The sequence below is a fragment of the Rhinichthys klamathensis genome, unplaced genomic scaffold (genome assembly GCF_029890125.1).
Source record: "Rhinichthys klamathensis goyatoka isolate OS25496 unplaced genomic scaffold, OSU_Roscu_1.1 h1tg000265l_1, whole genome shotgun sequence".
NCBI classification, from domain to species: Eukaryota; Metazoa; Chordata; class Actinopteri; order Cypriniformes; family Leuciscidae; genus Rhinichthys; species Rhinichthys klamathensis.
In genome coordinates this window covers 765,193-778,646 of record NW_026606786.1, presented here as the reverse complement: position 1 = coordinate 778,646, position 13,454 = coordinate 765,193, and the positions used below count along the sequence as shown (strand labels likewise).

General features: G+C 40.7%; 1 protein-coding gene across 1 annotated transcript; it reads right to left on the bottom strand.

Moving 5' to 3' along the window:
- Positions 1-1,516: 1,516 nt before the first annotated feature.
- LOC130102021 (uncharacterized) lies at positions 1,517-13,230 on the bottom strand. The gene is made up of 2 exons (XM_056267888.1): positions 12,024-13,230; positions 1,517-1,572 (listed from the first exon to the last, which is right to left on the bottom strand). The coding sequence occupies exons 1-2, from the start codon at positions 13,228-13,230 to the stop codon at positions 1,517-1,519; spliced, it is 1,263 nt and encodes a 420-aa protein (XP_056123863.1).
- Between the last annotated feature and the right edge of the window lie 224 nt (positions 13,231-13,454).

The window sequence follows — 13,454 nt, the reverse complement described above, 5'->3', positions numbered from 1 at the left end:
CCATCTGCCATTAGTCAGACAAACAGTCCCAACCTAGCACACACTATTGGTTGAGGCAATGTTGCTGTCTGGTCAGGATTCTTAAAAGTATATAGTTCACCCAAAATGAACATAATTTACCCACTCTCATGTTGTTCCAAACCTGTATTTACTTTCTTTCTTTGTTCTGTGATTTATTTTTTATTTTTTTATGCAACGAATATCACTAAAACTGCTTCCAAAAATTTTCAAAATATCTTCTTTTGTGTACTGCAGAAGAAAGAAATGCACAACATGAGGGACGATGACAGATTTAATTATTACAGTTGGCTTAAATTCCTTAAAGTTGACTATGCACTGTAATAGGATAAATAATTTAAGATTTAGGATTTATTATTATTTAATATTTAGGATTGTTTATTTTCAACAAAGTGCCTGATCATGTCATTTGGGCATACTTATTTATGTCACAATTAAACACAAAAGCAAACACACTTCCGCAACACGTTAATTCTAAAGCCTGATCTGTGATAAATGATTGTTTTGATATGAAAGGACTAATGTAGTCACAGTCCAATGGCGTTCCGTCTTTTTATCGGTAAGATACATCACTACTAAAATACTGGTAAAGTCTTTAATGTGAATCATTTGACATCTCCATCCACCTGTATGACGAGAAAGTTTTTTTTTCTTATGGTCACACTTAAGTTTTGCATTCAATTCTCAAAAATAACTATTAACTATGACTTTTGTCTCCGTTAATTCCAAATTAGCTAGTAGCTACTGCTTATTAATATTTAGGTAGTTGGCAAGTTTAGGTATTGGATAGGATTCATTCAGGCAGGCAGGCAAAGGAGCAGACTGGGAAGCGGATGCAGTTGGGATGTAGAATATGGTCATGCAGAATAAGGCATTACACATTAATATGAGCTTTATAAGTACTAATAAACAGCCAATATCCTAGTAATATGCATGCTAATAAGCAACTAGTTAATCGTGAGAATTGGACCCTAAACTAAAGTGTTACCAATTCTCTTTATCTACACTAGCTCTTAAAAAAAAAAAAAAAATGTTGCTCCTCCACACCGAAACATTTAAAAATGCTTAACTCACCTTACTTCACATGTGTCAAACCTCCAAAAAAAGCTCACTGAAATGATACAGAGAGACCAGACATATAATTAAGCTGTCATGTCACAATTCTGGCATAGTCATTTTGCACTTGTGTGTCCTGGTTGCACACAAAATCACCATTCCATGTATGGTCTAAAATGCAACTGTCCTCATGTTTTGCTGAAGGGCAGCAATTACAAATAAATATTTTCTCATCTTTTCTATAATTCAATATGAATATTATACAAAGTAACATTCATCTTTAAAGTCACAAAGAAATCAAAATGAACAGTTGTTGTTTTCCATGAAATATTGCAGTATTTATATATGATTAATTTATAATATATCCATGCCCTTATTTATATATATTTTTTCAAATGCCTTTGTAATCTTTAATCAAAATAACTTACCCTCTCTCTTGCAACTACATCTCTTCTCTGATGATGTGTTTACTGGTGCGAAGGCGAGCCGCGAGACAACCTGTCAGTCACATGAGATCGCAGCAATAGCAAACAACATCAATCCAGTGATTCATGTCATGATTCTGCCATCATGCTCTAGATTTTCCTAGGCTTGTGGCAGGATCATGGCAGAACCATGTTTTGTGTACAAGCGCATGGCCTGTTGTTTGGGCCATGTGCTTGTGTTGTCTCGTTATGTAACCCCGCCCCCTTGTTATCCTCGTCTTGTCATTATTGTCTAGTCAGTTTCACCTGTTCGTGTCATTAGTGTCTCCCTATATTATCCCCTTGTGTTTGCTGTCCTTTGTCGGTTCATTGTCAAGATCTTTGTCCAGTTTCTGTGAATCTTGTCTATCGTATCAAGCTGTGAGTACCTCTTGACCGTCTCGTTTTGTAAAGGTGTTTTATTAGTTTAACCTGTCTTGTTTTGCCCCATCGTGGGTTTTGTTTTCTGTTTTGTCATCAATAAACCCCGTTTTGAGTTATTTGCTGTCTGCGCTTGGGTTCGTTCCTCCACCCACATGACAGATTCAATCCAAATCAAGTGCCGTCCTAAATTTTCAAGTACTGGCCAGGAACCGCCCTAATTTTTTTTCTTGTTCGAGAAGCCATTTCAGTCGGATATCCGTCACAATAGGGAAGAAAAGACTATCACAACTCCCACGTGATGCCGACGTTAACAACACAATGAAAGTGGTGGTACAACATGGGTCATCATCTTGATTATTTTTGCCTATATCAATCACATGACTGTGTCATTTCAATTCAAGCTTACTTGTATAGCACTTAACACATATTGTTTCAAAGAACCTTTACAAATGCTCGTTTCAGTGTTACAATTAGAATTCTGTTATAAGGGTGTTAAATGTCCATATGTAAATACATAAATACAGCTATAATATAACACAAGTTATGTGGTTAGTTAACATCATGTATTAAGTTAACCAGAGACAACAAACGTGTTAGGCAGCAATTACAACTTGTATTTGAAATGATTACAATGTTTTACATGACTAAACATGCATTGTTATTTAGGTATAGGTACTTTTGGCATTACAGTCGCCCCAGCAGTGGCATAGGTGTTCCAAAATTACAGCACAGTCTTTCTTTTTTTTCCTTCTCTCTTATCCTCTGCCCCCTTTTGTTCCTTCCTCTCTCTTACAGTGTCACTTAGTCTTGCTTTCATTCTCTTTGTCTTTTTGCACCTCTAGTTTTTGCTTCTCTCTTGTTTGTCAGCAATATTGAGGCTGTATCTGCTCTATAATGATTAATGGAATTTTCTGCTGCCTGGTAAAGGCTTGAGTCTTGTCAGTGAACCACCCATCATTGAGGCTCTCTGTCAGAAAGGTGCAATTACAGGGCTTTTAGCAGACCCCTTTTTCTCAAACACATTTTCTAGCTTTTTTCAAGGTGCCACGGAAACCTGAAAACCTAAGCTCACTGTTTGCTTTTCCTGATTAAATGTAGAGATACAGAGCATTTAGCTTAAATGTATTCCCTCTACGTATGTAACTGCTCTGAATATTGAGCGGATTGAAAACTTGAGACTATTGTCTCAAGATTAAAATAAAATGTAGTGTCATATAGAACTAACCTGTTTGAGATAAAAACCCATAACATAATTGGAATTTTATGGCTTTTAGTCCATATCTGATTGTGTACTGTGTACCGATTTGGATGGCTTTTTGACCTGTGGTTATTACTAAAAATAAAACTGTCTATTGTCTGGATGTGGTTATGATGTAAGCACATATGCTATAGATGTGTGCATTAAGAAACACATTGAAAATTTGTCAAGAAATCCAAATGTAAATCCAATGTAAATTTTGCCTGACTTTGCTACTTTGCTACTCTGCTATTTTGCCTGACTTTGGCCACTGCGGTCCTTGGGACTCTCTTTTCGATTACGTAGGCAAAACTTAACAAAAAGGCCTAAATAAAACATGAAAGTGCACCAAGTAGCACAACAATAAATGTAGCTAATTACAATACTCACAGGTCAAAATACATATTTATATATTTATGAATAATATAAATATAATTTATGAGATGGGGAAATGCACTAAACAAATTGATGACATCTTCTCCTGCTCAGGGCTGTATACAAATTAAATTAAAAGGAGGATGCTGAATTTTACAGACTTGTTCAGACACAAGTGTTTTTACAAATGCAAACAAGAGTCAGTGCCTGAGGTCTTTTTCAAGTAAACTGTAAAGAAGTCAACTTCTGTCTGTGAAAAATGAAAGAGCAGTAGACCAAGATATGTTTCCTTTGTCTCAAAGTACATTAGCTTTGTAAATTTCCATCAGATGGTGACCAAAATAATATGATGGCAACCCACTTACAGGATCCAAATTAAAAAACTTTCTTTTTTAAAATCTTTTTTTATTTTGAGAGATGGAACATATTCTACATTGGATTGCTTTGATATCGTTACTTTTATCCAACTTTCCAAACATCTGCTTCTAGCTGTAGCCCGTTAGCATCACTAGCGTGGTCTCGGCCATCACTTGTCTTGTTTACACTCTTATCATTAAATGTTTATCTGTTGTATCCGAATGTATCGGATCTGTGTCTACCTTTGAGTGCATGTGGGGACACATAAGAGGACACATGTGGGGACACATAAGAGCTGCACGTGGTGCAGTTGGAGCTGGAGGCCGTGGAGAAGCAGATCCACAACCTAATAGAGAAGCAGGCCGAGCTATGGTAACGGCAATCAGCACTAGAAACATCGTGGGCTGACGCTCACAAGTAATGATATCACTCTGGTCCGTGGTAAGTAATGATATCACTCTGACTTCCTCTACTCCGTGTGTTTCTCTGCACAGGGCCCGTGCACCCAGAACACGATCATCCCAGGCCTCCTTCACTCCAGTGCCGACACACCACTGACCCGTTTAAACTCGTCAGAATTGGAAGAATACATTTACTAATTAATGCCCTATTGGTGTATTCGGATTCTTTGAATCCGTTGTGGGAACGGGACCTGGGGGTTTCATTCAGTTCAGAAGTTCAGCCGACTGGACTAAAATCTGAGACGACATTTTTCCAAAATGTACTTCAATTTCTCTACATGAACACAATTTTAAATTTTTTCCCAGGACTTACGTTACACCTGTTCATCCTCTAGTACAAAAAAAAGGTCAGAGATAAATGTAATTCATGGTACAACAGCATTACTTGCGCTGTTTCTCAAGAGAGAAATTCGTATTATAGAGCGCAAAAGGAGACAAACTCATTTAGAGGTCTTTAGAATCGCGTGGAAAGACAGCACTTCCTGTTACAAAAAGGCTCTAAAAGCAGCCAGGGCGAGCATATCCGTAATCTAATAGAAAATGTCCAAAACAATCCAAGGTTCTCGTTTAGTACAGTATTATTTAAGAAATTAACAATCATCAGCTGAACTGAATATTTAATTACAGTTTAGTAGTAATGACTTTATAAATGTCTTCACAGAGAACATTGAACATCAGGAATACAGTTGTAAATGTTCAACCTTTGACAGCGTTTTATGATTCAACCTCAATTATCGTCCCTCAGGAACAATTGCTGTGATTTACAACTAAAGGACAGGAAGAGCTTAATAAACGTTTCATTGCATCTAAACCAACAACATGTTTATTACTGTAGATCCAATACCCACTAAACTACTGAATGAGTTGTTACCTCTAGCAGAAAAGCCTCTTCTCAATATTATCAACTTGTCTTTATCCCTAGGTAATGCCCCAAAACCGTTCAAGCTGGCAGTTATTAAGCCTCTCATTAAGCCTCCCATTAAGAAACCAAAATTAGTTCCAAATGAATCAGCAAATTACAGACCCATTTCAAAAATTTAATTTATCTCTAAAATACTAGAAAAAAATTGTCCGCTCAATTGTGCTCCTTCTTGCAAAAATATGATATATATGATAAGATATACAGTATATGAAAATTTCAGTATGGATTCAGGCCCCATCATAGCACAGAAACTGCTCAAAATTACAAATGACTTACTACTTCTAGATTCTGACCAAGGCTTTATCTCAATACTAGTTTTATTTGATCTTAGTGCTGCGTTCGACACCAAAGATCATAAAATACTCTTAGATCAACTACAAAATTATACTGGTTTTCAGGGACAGGCATTAAGCCTTGTTTATACTCGACGCGTCCGCACGAGCGCGAGTCTCCGCTGACTGCGCGCGGACCTCTCCATATGGACGAGGCGTTTATACTTGACGCGCTCGCCGTTGTGCTATTCTGTGAAACGACAGGGGGCGACTCGGAGTAATTCTCCTCTAAACCACCAGGAATCAGCAGTGAAGAAGTAGTTTGCCATTTATTAGTAGTTTATTAATTTCTGATTCATATAAAAAGAGTAATAAATGCAGTAGGTTTATTGTACTTTCACTGCATGTAAACTAGTAAACAACTGAAGCCTTATTGAAGAGTGTTTAAACCTTAATTTCATCAGCAGGGCTTACTTCTGCTATTGTAGGCTTATTTTGTAAATATAAGCAGTTACTTTAGAGTGCAAACTGGGTGCTTAATGTAAATGTGTTCCTATTCAAAAAATGAGAGGCTTTTATGGTCGCCCATCAATGCATATGTCTCTGTGTATAGAAGGATCATAAACATGCTGATACAGACGCACCAGTTCGGCCAGATTCGGCTCGAAGTCGTTCATCTTCGGATGCGGCGCCGCGCGCGATGTTACAAAAAGTGCCGTGCACACCGCCAGGCGAAATGGGGTCTTGCGCACCCAACGCGCACGACCGCCCACACCGCAATGACGTCATTTTTGCCGCGCGCACTTCGCGCTCTTGCGGACGCGTCGAGTATAAACAAGGCTTTAAGGTGGTTTAGAAGATAATACCTTTCAGAACCTGCGTGAAGTTGGCCCCCCACCCAATGCAAAACGTCGTCAAAATATGATCAGTCGTTTGTGCTCCGTTTGTGCTGGTTTGTGCTGTAAAAAGTTTAGTTTGTGCTGCTTCGGTTTTTTAGATATTAAAATAATATTTTTAGGTCATTCTGAGGTCAATGATCATGTGGCGTCACCCCCCCACATGATCCAAATTCACCCCAAAATAGTCTCGTTCGTTTGTGCTTCGTTTGTGCTGGTTTGTGCCGGTAAAAGTTTCGTTTATGCTGCGTCGGGTTTTAAAATATTAGGCATTAAATTATTGTTGATGACGTCACCAGCCCCCCACATGATCCAAATTCACCCAAAATAGTCTCGTTCATTTGTGCTGGATTGTGCCGGTAAAATTTTCACTTGTGCTGCGTCGTTTTAAAATATTAGACACTGAATGACAGAATTAGACGGTGACTTCTCCAGCCCTTTTTTATAGCTACCGTTGAAGTAGGCCTAAGTAAGACCGAAACAGCAAACCAAATCACAATATTCACTTAACTGTTACCTATTCTGTGCGTTTTCAACTTTTAACGGACACGGCAGATCGCAGGATGTGTGGAATGTAACACAAACTCCAAGGTAAGTGTTTTTATGTTGTTTTGTTAATAGCCTAACATAATATGAACATTGCCATAAATACACGCACCATAATCAGTTTTGCTGTGTTTATTCAGCGTGTGTGGGTGTGTGTATTCTTTTTCTTTTTTTTAAAGGTCTCTTAAGCTCACCAAGGCTGATTATTTTTTAATAAAATATTACATAGAAGCTTACTCCTCCTCATTGAAAATTGTCTAAAACATTTAGGTCGATTACAATGAATTATAGGCATATAAATAACTATTAACAGTCTATAATATGTCCGAACATTGCAATAATTAAACATCAATGAAAATTAAAAACAGGTTTATTTCAAAAACATTGTTTAACAAATTAATAAAAGCATTACATCGCAGGTGGCTTGGAAGACGTGGGTAATATGGTTAATCCATTTTGCAACACGAACTGGAGGTAAGCAACAGTAATTTGTAGCTAGTTTGAACTACAGAACTTGAAGATCTCCCTCTTTTCGTTTTTATTTTTATTTAATTTTTGCTGCAGATGAAATGGTTAAACTTCTGTTTTCGCGCAGGCGCAGACAGTGAGGGAAAAAACACTGAGTTTAGGGCAATCGGTTCGTAGCTTTGCTTCAACTGTGCGATATAGTCACAAGGAGTGACCAAAATTTCTGACATGCCAGAAATTCATCCGACCATCCGATTGTCGATCGGGAGAGGTTAATCGCCTCTCGTTTCTCCCTGTACACTGCACGAACACTGCACGACCAGCCCGTTCTCATCCTTTGGCGTCATACATGTGACGCTTTGGACATTTCGTCGAAATCTTACGCACATGGCATCCTTTAGCATCAATATGAGACGCAGAACCCAAGGCGTCATACAGGTGACGCTCGTCTAAATCCGACGCACATGGCATCGTTTAGCGTCAATATGAGACGCAGATCCCAAGGCGTCATAACCGTACCCTACTCCAGACTTAAACCTACCCATAACAGTGCGTGTTATATTGACGCTAAAGGATGCCATGTGCGTAAGATTTCGACGAAATGTCATATGGCGTCACCTATATGACGCCAAAGGATGAGAATGCGTTGGCACGACAAACGACACACGACAAAGCTGAAAATCGGTCCGACCCGAAAAAGAGTCGCACGAGTCAGAATTCGGCTCAAAATCGGACGAAAATCGCACCGTGTATGGCCGCCAGTACTCTATCTATCAGCCAATCACTAAACACGCTCCTCTCCCTCTGAGCTATTCTTATTTGCTGATCAGGTTGTCAATCCACTTCATCTCTATGACAATAGTCATAGTGGCAGTTCAAATCAAAATGGAATTGGAATGTTTGGAATGTCCCAGAGAGTGTGGTTTTTCCTAATTCTTGCTGAGGAGAAATGAACCCTGGGTAAATATATATATTCTATGTATATATAACCATGTGATACATGCATCTAATGTTCCATCTCATGATTTTCCTTTGTGTATGGTCTGTGTGTCCTTGTAAATTTTAATGGGTTAATGTTTGAGACATGACTTGCATACTATGAGAAACAGAAATCACTGTGTAGCATGTTTAGTCTCGATAAACTCCAATCTTCGTTCCCCATTTGTTGATTTACATTACATCTGGCTAACTTTGTAACGCAGGGGTGTTATAAGAAATCTTGAAGGTTCTTTCTCTTAAACACCCAATGAACTGACATATTCAAATGTCCTGCGAGATTCACCAGAACACTTTACGACTGTGGCTCGAGCTTCAAATAGATCTTATCAAACTAACCCCCTCCTTTCTGCGGAGAAAGGAATGCCATGCGGTCAAAGATTCCCTTCTGAAAACGCACATACACGAAGCTTTAATTCACTCATTTAAAGACTTTACTGAGATATTTGATATGTTTTAAGTGGACCTGCTTGCCCATGTCATAGTAAGTTCTCTATGATTTTATCGTAGCCGTACCTTCATTCCAAGAGCTTATAGTTATGTATTAAGATGTATTTTCATATTCCAATTATGTGTAAATGTTTTGTTTGGTACCGTTTTAATTATCTCGTTCCAACGGATTTGGTCAGATACAGAAGATCACAGTAAAGTGTATGATTCTGTGTGCAACAGCTTTTTGGGACAGGAAGGACCAATTCTGACACTGCCATAAATCGAGCTTCGACAAGACAAAGCCGAGTTTGCCGCCAAAAGCTTTGTTGCATGTCATTGGCCAGTTCGCACCTCAGAGGTGTGGACTTCAGTTCCTTTAAGAGAAACTGAACCTCAGATCCTCGCTCGTACTCTGGACTCGCTCTTCCTCCATCATGTGACTCCTTGGTCCATCGGGACCTCGTGTTCATGCGATGACCCATCTTTCCTTTGTTTGTCTAGTTCAGTTTTATTTTCCTTTTTGTATTCTCCTTTGTTCATTCTCACCGGCGAGTGAAATTAACTTAGTTTGAATCATTTCTTTGGCAACACCTTCAACGGACGATTTGAACATCCCGCCACACGGCCGCGCCGGAAAGGACCTCTGACCGGGTCCGGAACACACACACACACACACACACACACGAGAGAACATGATCAGCAAGTATTCGTTTTCCTACCGAGATCTAAATACTGCTAAGATTGCCTGCCCTAATTAGGGTACGATTTGACTCTAGTTGTCTCTCTTAACGGTTCTGTGTCTGTGATGAATTTTGCCAAACTCATGATCTCTCCAGATCTTCTCTCTCTCTCTCCCTCCCTCTCTGTCTATCTCACATGATCTTTCGCGATCAGCTCTCTCTCTCTCTCTCTCTCTCTCTCTCTCTCTCTCTCTCTCTCTCTCTCTCTCTCTCTCTCTCTCTCTCTCTCTCTCTCTCTCTCTCTCTCTCTCTCACACTGATCTTTCGCAATCAGTTCTCTCTCTCTCTCTCTCTCTCTCTCTCTCTCTCTCTTTCTATATGCATTCTCCTTCTTCGATGTTTTATTGTGTTTGTAAATACATTTATTCCTTGTAACGTTCATTAACCGTATACGTAATCACATTTATTAAATACATATATTCATTGATTGACTCTGTCATTTGCTCATACTTCAGCTCATACAAGCTTTAAAAGTGTAGAATACTTTAAATAGTATTGTGACAAAACAGGAAAGCTATCTTTTACGGCCGTAAAGATCGTCTCTTCCTGCAAGTCTCTTAAAGGTAATTTCTCTGTGGAAATTGATGAAGATCCATGATCAGTTTGCTGGACAAACAGATTATTCGATGCTAATTAATTCCATTGAGAATTATCCTGAGAATCTATATATTCTAGACAATTTGTATATGAATATTGAATTATAATTCATTATGATTTGATTATTGATAAATAAAATTGATCTATCTTGCCGATCTGTATGAATAATTGATTATACATCCAGTGTATTCAGTCGTTCATAACAGATTGGCAACGTAACCCCCTTTGCCGGGTGATTTTTAACATGAATTGTTATCTGCGTCAAACCCGTATCAATAGTTATTAATTTGTAATTACTAAATATTGAATACATATTCCCCAATGGCCCAAATACTTTGCAGTTTTTTGCTGAACTGAGAATCAGTGATAAAACTGATCATGCTCAAGAGCCATTGTCTTTTAGTTGTTTTTTTAAAGCATATGTTTGGTTTGATAGTGTAAAGGTTATCACTGTGCATGATCCCAAACTAAGTATTGTTGTCATAAGCTCTATTCGGACGGTTATTGTTTCTCATGGGGACATGAGTCCCATAATGTCTGTAATTGTAGTGCTGTCTGAATCCAGAATGTCAGGGTTTTTCTCCCACCACCCGTGTAAAAATCCCTGGCCGAATTACCTACTGTTTTTTGGGTAGCACTTTATTTTACAGTCCTTTTCCGCATGTACATACTATGGGAATTACAATAACTGGGTTATAACTAGGCAACCTTTCCCTAAACCTAACCTTAACCCATGTATTTACCTTATTTTGCCAGTACTTTCCTGGGTAAGTACACTGTCATTACACGTACTGTGAAATAAAGTGTAACTGTTTTTTGACAAACACCAAGGTCATGTGGTAATTTAATTGCCGTCTGAATCCACATCTCTGAGTTTACAAGAAGAGATCACTTCAAAATTCACTATTTAAATCCTTTTTGACAACTACGGAGCACGATAAGATAACTGTTGTGCAATTTTAAAGATGTACACTTTTTATTACTGAAATGCTGGAAAGTATTTAAAAGAACAATATTTTATCACCCCTCTACCTCAGCAAGTGGGAGCTGTTATGAACAAAAAGGAGAAAGAGAAAAAAAAGCACGTAAACATTTTAAATGGGCCGTTATTATGGCAGAAATATATGCAATACAATTTTAAAATATGTATAATATACAATTATACACATTAAAAATGTAAATCAAGCAGCTTAATGTTTACTTCATGTAAATAAGAGGCTGTATTAACTTATTTCCGCTAATTTCCATATATTTTTTAAATAACTACCATCATTTGAGATAAAATGCAAGACAGAAAACCATTTCAAATACAGCATGTTGTCACGGGGTGGTTCAGGAAGGACAGAAGAAGGAATAAATCCAAAGCGAGTTTAATTCTCAAGACAGGCAAACGGGTGTAACAGCGTGTCAAACACAAACAATACCGAACACTGAACTGAAGACTGGCAGGAACTTAAATACACAATGATGATTAACACAAATGACAGGCAGCTGTGAGGAAGGTGATCAGTGTCCATGGTTACAGATTGGTGGCGGGAAACAAGACTGAGGAACACATTTGAAAAATGAAAACAAACTGAAAGTCAAAAAGAAGCCTAATGGTGACATAACGCCCCCCTCCGGCAAGGCGCGTCCTGGCGCCGTAACGAAATGACGGAGGGGGGGAATCGGAGGAGGTTCAAGTGGTGGACGAGACGAAGACGAAGTGCAGAAGAGAGGCAGGATGGTGAGGTGCCGACGACGATTCCCTGACGGCACAGATGTAGATGGCCTGGTGGCGCAGACCCAGAGCCGTCCAGTACCGACAGCCCACGGCAGAGTAGACGGATGGAAGAGACCAGGTGGAGAAGAGGCTGATGGTAGCTGGGGGATGACCGACGGAGACATGGTGGCAGGATCCATCGGCGCAGCCGGAGAGCCGGTGGACTCCAACGATGACCCTGGTCTTGGAGACCCAGGCGACATCGCGGCGACGAGTACAGGAGGTGGAGCCAGAGTACCCGAGAGCAGAGGCGGAGGTGGAGTGACGGAGGACAGAGGTGACGCCGAGGAGAAGGAGGAGCCCGCTGTAGCAGAAGGGGTGGAGGGACGGAGCGTAGCGGACAGACCGTAAGTCCGTGGCGAAGACAGAGTGACGACTGACCAAGGGGGAGCCGGCAGGACGAGGGAACCCGCTGCAGCCGATGGTTCGAGGGTCTCTGGTGGAGGCGTAGGTGGGAGGAGCCAAGACAGAGCCGGCAGGTCGACAGGCCGAGAAGGAGTGCAGAGGACTGAGGCTGGAGGCGGAGCCACGAGATCCTCATGCCTGGGTGCTGCGGATGGTGGGCTGACCTGCATCTCAAAGTCAGGGGGCCTCCCCAGAGACGATGTAGGGCAGTGAACATCTAGCAGCGTCGGGGCTGGAGAACTGGCTGAGTGTAGTGGAGCAGTGGAATCTGACAGGTTGACGACAGGGTAGACACAGTCACTGGAAGGGTCTGAGGATGATGGTGCAGATGACGGGTGGGATAGGGTGGGAACCGGTGTCTCCTCAGAAGAGTCCTTCAGCCAGTCCTCATAATCCGTGGATTGCGTGCCCTCGTCCTCAGATGTCGTGGGCTCACACCCCTGGTCAGACTCCTGTTGGAGCTCCTCCTCCGGGGCGAGGGTCAGCTCTGTCCTCTTAATCTCGGGCTCTGGCTGGTGCGTCGCGGCGGGTGGTAGCTCTCCGTCTGCGGGGGGCACGCACGAGTTCTCCGCGGTCGAGGGTTGCAATCCGGGCTCTGGGTCTGGCTGGGTTCTGGATCGGGTTGCGACGCTTTCCAGACACCTGATGATGGCCTCCTTCCAGTTCAGGTTAGAGGTGTCTGGGAGATCGATGCGCTGATGGAAGTTGGCCCCGATCCAGAACAGATTTTTCAGGGTTTCGTCGTCGAGGGGGCTGGTGACTGCAAGAACACAAAAGTCTCTTGTGAAAGTCAAAAAGTTCTGGCTCTTCTCTGCGAGCAGGATAAAGTCCAAATTATCCATTTTTGGGGTTCGGTATTCTGTCACGGGGTGGTTCAGGAAGGACAGAAGAAGGAATAAATCCAAAGCGAGTTTAATTCTCAAGACAGGCAAACGGGTGTAACAGCGTGTCAAACACAAACAATACCGAACACTGAACTGAAGACTGGCAGGAACTTAAATACACAATGATGATTAACACAAATGACAGACAGCTGTGAGGAAGGTGATCAGTGTCCATGGTTACA